Raw genomic sequence first — 10,941 nt, 5'->3', positions numbered from 1 at the left:
AAAGGAAAGGCTGGTAGGTATAAGGAATGCTGGATGACAAAAGAAATTGAGGGTTTGGTTCAGAAAAAGGAAGCATATGTTATGTGTAGTGAATCCTTAGAGTATAAAGGAAGTAGAAGAGTATACTTGAGGGAAATCAGGAGGGCAAAAAGTGGACATGAGATAGCTTTGGCAAGTAAAATTAAGGAGAATTCAAAGAGTTTTTACATATATATATTAAGGACAAAAGGGTAACTAGGGAGAGAATAGGGCCCCGCAAAGATCAGCATGGCGGTCATTGTGTGGAGCGGCAGAAAATGGGGGAGATACTAAATTAGTATTTTGCATCAGTATTTACTGTGGAAAAGGATATGGAAGATATAGATTGTAGGGAAATAAATGGTGACATCTTGCAAAATGTCCATATTATAGAGGAGGAAATGCTGCATGTTTTGAAACCACCTAAAAGTGGATAAATCCCAGGACCTGATTAGGTGTACCCTAGAACTCTGTGAGAAGCTAGAGAAGTGATTGCTGGGCCTCTTGCAGAAATATTTGTATCATTGATCGTCAACAGGTGAGGTGCCGGAAGACTGGAGGTTGGCTAACATGTTGCCACTGTTTAAGAAGGGTGGTAAGGATAAGCCAGGGAACTATAGACCAGTGAGCCTGACATCAGTGGTGGGCAAGTTGTTGGAGGGAATCCTGAGGGACAGGATGTCCATGTATTTGGAAAGGCAACGACTGATTAGGGATAGTCAGATTGAGTTTTTTGAGGAAGTAACAAAGAGGATTGATGAGGGCATAGTGATAGATGTGATGTATATGGACTTCAGTAAGGCGTTCGACAAGGCTGCCCATGGGAGACTGATTAGCAAGGTTAGATCTCACGGAATACAGGGAGAACTAGCCATTTGGATACAGAACTGGCTCCAAAGGTAGAAGACGGAGGGTGGTGGTGGAGGATTGTTTTTCAGACTGGAGGCCTGTGACCAGTGGAGTGTCACAAGGATCAGTGTTGGATCCTCTACTTTTTGCCATTTACATAAATGATTTTGGATGTAAGCATAAGAGGAACAGTTAGTAAGTTTGCAGATGACACCAAAATTGGAGGTGTAGTGGACAGCGAAGAGGGTTACCTCAGATTATAACAGAATCTTGACCAGATGGGCCAATGGGCTGAAGTGGCAGATGTAGTTTAATTCAGATAAATGTGAGGTGCTGCATTTTGGGAAAGCAAATATTAGCAGGACTTATACACTTCATGGTGAGAATCAACTAGGCAAAAGTGAGGACTGCAGATGCTGGAAATCAGAGTTTCGATCAGAGTGGTGCTGGAAAAGCACAGCAAGTCAGGCTGCATCTGAGGAGCATGAAAATCGATGTTTCAGACAAAAGCCCTTCGTCAGGAATAAAGCTGTATTCCTGATGAAGGGCTTTTGCCCGAAACGTTGATTTTCGTGTTCCTCGGATGCTAACTGACCTGCTGTGCTTTTCCAGCGCCACTCTGATCGAAACACTTAATAGTAAGGTCCTAGGGAGTGTTGCTGAACAAAGAGACCTCGGAGTGCAGGTTCATAGCTCCTTGAAAGTGGAGTCGCAGGTAGATAGGATAGTGAAGAGGGCGTTTGGTATGCTTTCTTTAATTGGTCAGAATATTGCGTACAGGGGTTGGGAGGTCATGTTGCGGCTGTACAGGACATTGGTAGGGCATTGTTGGAATATTGCATGCAATTCTGGTCTCCTTCCTATCGGGAAGATGTTGTGAAACTTGAAAGGGTTCAGAAAAGATTTACAAGCATGTTGCCAAAGTTGGAGGATTTGAGCTATGGGAGAGGCTGAACAGGCTGGGGCTGTTTTCCCTGGAGAGTTGGAGGTTGAGGGGTGACCTTATAGAGGTTTACAAAATTGAGGGGCATGGATAGGATAAATAGACTAAGTCTTTTCCCTGGGGTCGGGGAGTCCAAAACTAGAGGGCATAGGTTTAGGGTGAGAGGGGAAAGATATAAAAGAGACTTAAGGGGCAACCTTTTCACGCAGAGGGTGGTACGTGTATGGAATGAGCTGTCAGAGGGAGTGATGGAGGCTGGTATAATTGCAACATTTATGAGGCATTTGGATATCTGGTCAGCATGGACAAGTTGGACCAAAGGGTCTGTTTCCATGCTGTACATCTCTGTGACTCTGTGTTCTTGGATTTACATATTAATGAACTGAAACCTGCAACCCGTTCTAAAAGATGAAAGACTGAATAGCAACCTAGGGTTGTTCAATATATCCTATCAGTTGCATGACACTGTGATCTTTTGCTATAAAATCTCTGTCTTATGATCATGCACCACAGCTCCCCGATGAAGGAGCAGCGCTCCAAAAGCTAGTGCTTCCAAATAAACCTGTTGAACTGTAACCTGGTGTTGTGTGATTTTTAACTTTACCCACCCCAGTCCAATACCGGCACCTCCACAACATTTCTAGTGAACACAGCCCACACCTCCTGGTGCTGCCAGGAAACATTACAATGCTGATGAGGCGAAGCACTCTGCACTCCTGAAAAACTTAGAATTTCAAACAAAACTAGGTACTCATTCACTGTTCCAGCTGATACATGAATTGGAAATTCAGTGCAGGAGGCTGAAAGAAAGGATCAGCTTTAAAACAAAACTCCTTGGAATTCAAAGCTTTCAAAGTTTGGGAGAAGATTTGTAGCTCGGGTGTTCATTGTTGTGGTTCTGTTCACCGAGCTGGAAATTTTTGTTGCAAACGTTTCGTCCCCTGTCTAGGTGACATCCTCAGTGCTTGGGAGCCTCCTGTGAAGCGCTTCAGTGGTGTTTCCTCCGGCATTTATAGTGGCCTGTCCCTGCCGCTTCCATTTGTCAGTTTCAGCTGACAGCCACCCTCAGACAGCAACTCACCAGAACGAAGGACCCGATACCCAGCATGAGCAAAACTAACGTAGTGTACAAAATCCCTTGCAAGGACTGCACAAAATACTACATAGGACAAATAGGAAGACCGCTAATGATCCGCATCCATGAACATCAACTAGCCACGAAACGACACGACCAGCTATCCTTAGTAGCCACACAGGCAGACGACAAGCCACATGAATTCGACTGGGACAACACTACCATTATAGCGCAAGCCAAACAAAGAACAGCCAGGGAATTCCTAGAAGCATGGCACTCATCCACAAACTCCATCAACAAACACATCGACCTGGACCCAATATACCGGCCACTACAGCGGACAGCTGAAACTGACAACCGGAAGCGGCAGGGACAGGCCACTATAAATGCCGGAGGAAACATCACAGAAGCGCTTCACAGCAGGCTCCCAAGCACTGAGGATGTCACCTAGACAGGGGACGAAACGTTTGCAACAAAAATTTCCAGCTCGGCGAACAGAACCACAACATTCAAAGCTTTCAATGAGAGTCTGAGCCCGGCGATAAGTTCAGGTAACCTTTATTGCGACCTAACTTTGTTACAGCTTCAGATCTCCTCAACAAAAAGGCACAGAAAAGATAGCTGTTTTTTTAAACAGCGCAAGGTCAAAGCGCTCACACTCCCCACTCCACTTTCTTTACTATTGGTCACCACCGAGTTGTCCCTTTGTAATTGCATCCTTGGTACAGCCGTAACCCGGAGGAGGTATTGCCTCACCCAGCAATTTCATCCAATACTCTGCATCCAAGTTAGTTTCTCCCCACTCATTTGCCCGGATGGGGCAGTCTTGAGTCAATCATATTGCTGTGGGTCGACAGGGCACAGGCATGGGTAAAGCCCTTTCCGTACTCTGGGCAGCTGAAGGCCTCTCCCTAGTGTGGACCCACTGGTGCCTCAGCAGAACGAATAACTTGCTGGAAGGCCTTCCTGCACTCTGTGCAAAGAACAGCCTTTCCCACAGTTGCCACACTTCCATGGTTTCTCCATGGGGCAGGATTCCTCAGGTTTCTCCATGGCCAATGCTTCAGCTGCATGTGAGTGAGTGTATAGCAACTTCATGCCGTGAATTCCTCTTTCCAGGCTGTTTCAGCTTCCACACTCCAAGGTCATGTTGCGGCTGTATAGGACATTGGTTAGGTCACTGTTGGAATATTGCATGCAGTTCTGGTCTCCTTCCTATCGGGAAGATGTTGTGAAACTTGAAAGGATCTAGAGAAGATTTACAAGGATGTTGCCAGAGCTGGAGGGTTTGAGCTTTAGGGAAAGGCTGAACGCGTTGGGGCTGTTTTCCCTGGAGCATCGGAGGTTGAGGGGTGACCTTATAGAAGTTTACAAGATCCTGAGGGGCATGGATAGAATTAATAGACAAAGTCTTTTCCCTGGGGTCAGGGAGTCTAAAACTAGAGGGCATAGGTTTAGGGTGAGAGGGGAAAGATATAAAAGAGACCTAAGGGGCAACCTTTTCACGCAGAGGGTGGTACGTGTATGGAATGAACTGCCAGAGGAAGTGGTGGAGGCCGATACAATTGTAACATTTAAAAGGCATTTGGATGAATAGAAGGGGTTTGGAGGGATATGGGCTGGGTGCTGGTAGGTGGGACTCTATTGTGTTGGGATATCTGGACGAGTTGGACTGAAGGGTCTGTTTCCATGCTGTACATTTCTATGACTCTTATGATAATTGGTAAACAAGTTAAGTCATAAAGGTTAGGTCATCTTTATCTTGAGATACAAAGGACTTGCAGCTTGCAGAGTGTGGTTAGTACTTTCTCATTGGTCTACTTCTGCATTCTAGTGGTTTTAGTAGTTAGTTGTTTATACAGCTATAGACACAAGCAGCAGCTCATCACGTAGCAATGCAGAAGCCATCTTGTGCAGCTCCTTCAGCCATTTTATCCTACCTTCCAGAGGCCCCTTATCCTCTCTCACTGCCTCCATTCTCACTTTGTTGAACCTAATCCCTGCTGTACCTCATCCTGAAGTGTCTGGTAAGTGTCACAAAGCTAGTACCTTTTTTTCCTAAAAGATGTTCCTTGGCTCAAGGAGACTGTGTCTTTGACTTTTTTTCCCAGAGGGGTAATAAACTGGGTCAATCTCCGATCAGTCTGGTTTGGTACTGAGATGAAAAGGATTTTAAGAGGCCTTTTGTTTATATGTAAACTGATGAGATTTCAGGCCAACATGGTCATATTTTAGAAGTGACCTGTATAAAAAAAGGGGCGTAGTCAGCTTTCGAACTGGTTGGCAGTTCAACAGGGAGCTGTGTGGAAACATTCTCTCTCTTTTCTGCCTCTCAACTTCAATCTGTAGGCACATGTTCTATTTACACTGGTTTTCAAATTGAGTTTGCTTATTGGGACTATTGTATATATTCGAACAGCATAATTAAGTCTAGTTGGATAGGCTGAGTTCTGTAGGGGTTCTTTATTCTGATCTTTGTGTTTAATTGTGTAATTTTGTGAATAATTATTGTCTGTTTTAAAATCTAGTAATCAACCAAGCTAACTTACTCCAGGTAATTTTTACTGTACACTTACTGAAACAAATTGCAAAGTTATAGTGTGGGGCTGCCTGCTTAAGAATGTTTTGCATGGTCTGGTTTAGTCCATAACACAAGCCCCCACACAGGGGAGATCTAATTGAAACATACCGAACACTAAACGGCCTGGGCAGAGCGGACGTTGGGAAGATGTTTCCACTGACAGAAGAGACTAGAAACCGAGGCCACAGCCTTCAAGTAAAGGGAAGACCTTTTAGAACAGAGATAAGGAGGAACCTTTCAACCAGAGAGTGGCGAATCTATTGAATTCATTGCCACAGAAGGCTGAGCAGGCCAGGTCACTGAGGATATTTAAGACTGAGATTGATAGGCTGTTGAGTACCAAGGGGATCGAGAGTTACAGGGAGAAAGCGGGAGAATGGGATTGAGAAACGTATCAGCCACGATTGAATGGTATGAAGATACCCGATGGGCTGAATAGCCTAATTTTGTGCTCCAATGTTTTATGGTCTCTTGCTGTCCTTAGACTCACGAGGGTGAGAATTGGGAGCAGGAGTAGGCCATTTGGTCTTTCGGGCCTGCACCAGCATTGAACAGATCATAACTGGATATGAATATACCTACATCGAGGTGGATATGCTGGGACATTTTTCACTGCAGCACAAGAGGTTGAGAGGTGACCTTAGTTTATAAAGTCAAGAAGGGATATTGATGAGGTGCGTGGCAGATGCTGTTTCCTTCGGGTGGGGGTTTCAAGGTTAGGGAGTACATTTTTAAGGTGAGAGGAGAAAGATTTTTAAAAAAAGACATGAAGAGCACCTTTTTCTTTTGGTTTACATGTGGAATCACTCTTTCAATGTCCTGAGGAAATGGTGGATGCAGGAACTGTCAACAGTTAAGACATTTGGATAAGTACATTAATAGGAAAGGTTTGGAGGGATATAGGTCAAACTAGATGGGACTAGTTTAGTTTGTGAATATAGTCAGCATGGACTAGTTGGACTGAAAGGTCTGTTTCTGTTCTGTATTACTTTGTAACTATTCTGTACTGGTCTTAAAAACTTTTTTTTTTAAACTTTCCCCCATCACCATCCACTTTGTTCAAAAATCAGATGAATTCAGCCTTGAATATATTCAATGACACTTCACAACTGCACGAAGACATCCCCACTTCTGAACTCAACTACTCTTGCTAATATATCACTTGCCTTGCTGATTGCTTGTTTCACCTGTCTGACAATTGACATTGACTAGTGCAGAAGGATGCTAAGCTGAAAATGTGTTGCTGGAAAAGCGCAGCAGGTCAGGCAGCATCCAAGGAGCAGGAGAATCGCTGTTTCGGGCATGAGCCCTTCTTCAGGAATGAGGAGAGTGTGCCAAGCAGGCTAAGATAAAAGGTAGGGAGGAGGGACTTGGGGGAGAGGCATTGGAAATGCAATAGGTGGAAGGAGGTTAATGTGAGGGTGATAGGCCGGGGGTGGAGAGGTCAGGAAGAAGATTGCAGGTTAGGAAGGTGGTGCTGAGTTCGATGTTTGGGACTGAGACAAGGTGGGGGGAGGGGAAATGAAACTGGAGAAATCTGAATTCATCCCTTTAGGTTGGAGGGTTCCTAGGCGGAAGATGAGGCACTCTTCCTCCAGCTGTCGTGTTGCTATGGTCTGGCGATGGAGGAGTCCAAGGACCTGCATGTCCTTGGTGGAGTGGGAGGGGGAGTTGAAGTGTTGAGACACAGGGTGGTTGGGTTGGTTGGTCCGGGCGTCCCAGAGGTGTTCTCTGAAACGTTCCGCAAGGAGGTGGCCTGTAGAAGGCCTTTTGTACATCCACACATCATTCCTGATGAAGGGCTCATGTCCGAAATGTTGACTCTCCTGGTCCTCTGATACTGTCTGACCTGCTGTGCCTTTCCAGCGCCACACTTTGACTCTTAATCTCTCGCATCTGCAGTCCTCGCTTCCTTCACATCCCAATGTGTCACTTTTAACAATGCAACTCCTTTCTGCTTTTTATTCCACAGTAAAGGCTATATTATCACATTGTGGTAATGCAATTGTCATGTGTTTGCCAACTGAGAACAGACCTGGACCAACGTTTCCGTAGTCCGTCCCCTCCCTGGATTCACTTGCTGTAAGTCAACAATTGAAGCCCAGAATGCAAAACAAGAAACGGAAAAGAGTGCTGTACTCACAGATGTTGGACAGAGGAATGAAGTTGCAGTCTGGGGTGAAGCTCAACCATCGTTCAGGGAGAGATTAGCACCTTCCAAAGCTCATTGTCCAACTTCCGCATTCAGAGAATGGGGAGCTCTGAATGGCAGGAGGTCCAGTCTATTTCCGATTCTCCAGGGCTCTCTATTGGTCCATCAAAAGAAGGTCGCAAACCGTTTGTCCGGAAATCTAGGCGTATGCGCATATTTTTGCTGACACCGAAGAGCATAAGCAGTCCTTTGCTGACTCTGTGACTCTTGTTTGACATAGTTGGAACCTATATCACAAGACTAGGAATATGCCATTCACCCATTACAGCCTGAACTCAACTGTGGCCTAACTGCGCATATTTCAATGCAGGTTCAGAAAGGTGCCTGCAGCTTTTTAATAAAATTGAAGATGCTTTAATTATGTTTCTGAATATATCATTTTAGCTATTCTTCATTTTAAAGATCAGCCATTTCTCATACATCTCCATCTCTCATATAGACTTATCAACATCCATTCTCTCTTTTCTTTGATTGCTGTATCAAGACTTTCTAAGAAGTCTTGAGGCACAAGAAATAACAGGTGTTGGGGGAAGAAAGGAAAGAGAATGGCTGGGGGTCGAGAGAGAGAAAATGGACAAGAGTTGGGGGGACAGGGAGAGAATGGACAGCGGGCAGTGAAACCACAAATCCTACCTTTCCCAGGACCACAGCCGTCACTTCTCAATATACACGTGGTCATGGCAGCAGAATCATATAATCCCTGCAGCCTACTTGATCCATCTAATTCACACCAAACTTCCAAACAGCTTCCCACCAGACCAACTCATCTACCATATAGCTCTGCAGCTCCCCCTGACTTATTACCCTAAACTGCAGATCGTTGGACTGTGAGTAGGAATCAAACCCAGGTCCCTGGTAATGTGAGGCAGCAGCACTAGCCACAGAGTCACTGTGCTGCCCACAGCTTTGGGGTTCTGCTTTGTCTTTGTAGTTTCTGACTGGCTGCCTCCTCCTGACATTGTTGGACCACACCCACTGCAGCCTCCCTTTCCCACTTCTCCAGCCCTGAGCACGTTGGTTCCTGATTCCTGATGCCATCTGGCCTCCTGCTGCCAACTGCAGAGAACAGAGACGATCTCTGTCACTATTCTGTCCTTCTCAGAGGCTTATACTTCATCACACAGACAAACGTTACCAAGCATGCACACTTGCAAACACATACACATGGGTCTATATGGTGAATTTGCATTTGCAGATACATTCGATGTGCGCTTTGAGCAGAAATCGGCAGGTAGTCAATCCATGTATTATTTTATAAATTTTATACAAGTAATCAGTGTTCGGTGAAGAGTAGCACTGGATACTGTGGTGATTATAATCCGGTCAGTCAGGTGAGTTCCCTTATTGGAGGTGTTCACCTGCTCTTCTTAACATTTCACTTCAATAACCTTTAGATTCCCAATATCTGTTGGGTGCTTTCTCTGTTCAAGTGTCTACTCGAGTGACTCAGTGTCAAATTTTGTTTATGAATTGTTCCTCTGATATCTCATGAGAGGGGCTATGATATTAACAGTGGTATCTAAATAGTTGTGGGTCACAATGTGCTCAAGTGAGAAAGAATAAACTGACCAATTTTAAATATTCATTTTTAAACCATGGAAATAAAATTAATGTTTGGAAAATATACAACTTGTCATGTATTAAGAAGATCAGAAATAGGAATGGGAATAGGTAATTGACTGTTGAGATGCTCTGTCTTTCATCACCATCCATGGCTGATCATTTATCTGAATTCTCTTTCCTGCACGTTTTGTTTTCCATGTCTTCACCTGATGAAGAGGCTCCGCTCCAAGCGCGTGCGATTTCAAATAGACGTGTTGGAGTCTAATTGTGTGACTTATGACTAAAACAATGGATTGAGGATATTATTACACATACTAGAGCAGTGGGATTTAAATCTGAGCCTCAGGGCTCTGTGGGAGACGACAGCTGCATCACAAAAAAAACCCTCTGTAGTAAATAGGTCCTCTTCTGTTGAATGAGAGGAAACACCTTCCTCCTCAACATGAGACACAACCACTGTACCCCTACAGCCCATTACAGTAAATTGAGCCCATCTCCTGTTGAATGAATGAGTGAGAACACCTTCCTCCTGAACCCCTCGAGCCCATTGTAGTAAAGGTGCGGGGACAGTGAAGGGCCTGCGAACCTCTCCACCAATCCTAAAGGCTGCAGTCGGTGCGGACGAATCGGAGAGCGACATTCCGGGTTGTGGCTTCCTTTTTGCTTGCAAAGCCGGCCGCCATTGGTCAGGTGAAGTAAGGTGCGCTCTGATTGGAGGGGACGCGGATGACGCGCTTCACCGAAGGAGGAGACGGAAAGAAGAAAAACAAAGATGGCGGCGCGAGGTTGCGGTTTTCTCATCGACTCAGCGGACGGTTTCTGACGGAGGGAAGGGGCAGACAGGCATCGTTTACCTCAGAAAATACCTTTAAAATACATTTCAAATTAAAGTCGGAACTTTTCAAACAAAAGTTGTGAAGAAAAGGAGACAGTGCCCGGTGGGGTTTATTATTTATTTGTGTATAATTCCCGGGGCCCGGGAAGGGGGAGGTGACGGTTACCGGGTGAACGAGAAAACTAATTAAAAATGTCGGCGGTGGAGGAGAGAGAGCCGGCGCCCGCGGCTTCTTCGGCGGCGGCCGGAGCCCAGGAACTCAACAACCCCCCGGAGCTGGAGGAAGGTCCGAGCTCCAAGAAGCGGGGGGTCCGGCTGGAGGCTGGATTTGCTCAAGGCTTGTATCTATTAACTTATTTAAATGGTACCTACTGTATGGGGCTATGGTTTACATTAAAACCGGAGGATCATGTCAGAGTGTTTGTTTATATTGAGCAGTTGTAGTTGGTAAAATACACTCCCTGGAGGAGCACCTTCTATGATGCTGCATTTCTTGCCTTCTGCCCTTCCCCCATTTGTTATCTCCCATTTGATTTTACATTTTATTTGGTCAAATTCAATTTCATATTAATGAGACTTGGTATTCACTATGTGTTATTAATTTGTTTGTTGGATTATTGTAAGAAAAAAATCAATGGTGTCATGTCATTTCTGATGTCAGAGTTTGACATTGAATGTGCAGATGTGAATACCAATAAGTTGTGAAAATAAATCAAGAACTTGTGGTTCGAACAAAAAAAACAGTTCACTGATATTTATGGCATTGTCTCATTTGAGGAGGATGATGTGAGTCTGACCAACAAACCGTTTCATGTAGTCACCCAATTTAATTAAAATTTTCTTTAACTTAATTAAAGAAAATAAC

General features: G+C 44.8%; 1 protein-coding gene across 1 annotated transcript in view; it reads left to right on the top strand.

The window, feature by feature from the left end:
- Positions 1 to 10,268: 10,268 nt before the first annotated feature.
- The window catches only part of LOC122547777 (gastrula zinc finger protein XlCGF49.1-like), a 5,833-nt gene continuing 5,160 nt past the window's right edge, over positions 10,269 to 10,941 (top strand). The window contains exon 1 of the mRNA XM_043686360.1: positions 10,269 to 10,417. Coding sequence (XP_043542295.1) covers positions 10,269 to 10,417 — 149 coding nt within the window. The remainder of the gene's footprint in view (positions 10,418 to 10,941) is intronic.

This window comes from Chiloscyllium plagiosum, unplaced genomic scaffold (assembly GCF_004010195.1).
Source record: "Chiloscyllium plagiosum isolate BGI_BamShark_2017 unplaced genomic scaffold, ASM401019v2 scaf_14916, whole genome shotgun sequence".
Lineage (NCBI taxonomy): Eukaryota > Metazoa > Chordata > Chondrichthyes > Orectolobiformes > Hemiscylliidae > Chiloscyllium > Chiloscyllium plagiosum.
This window is presented reverse-complemented; position numbering and strand designations above follow the sequence as displayed.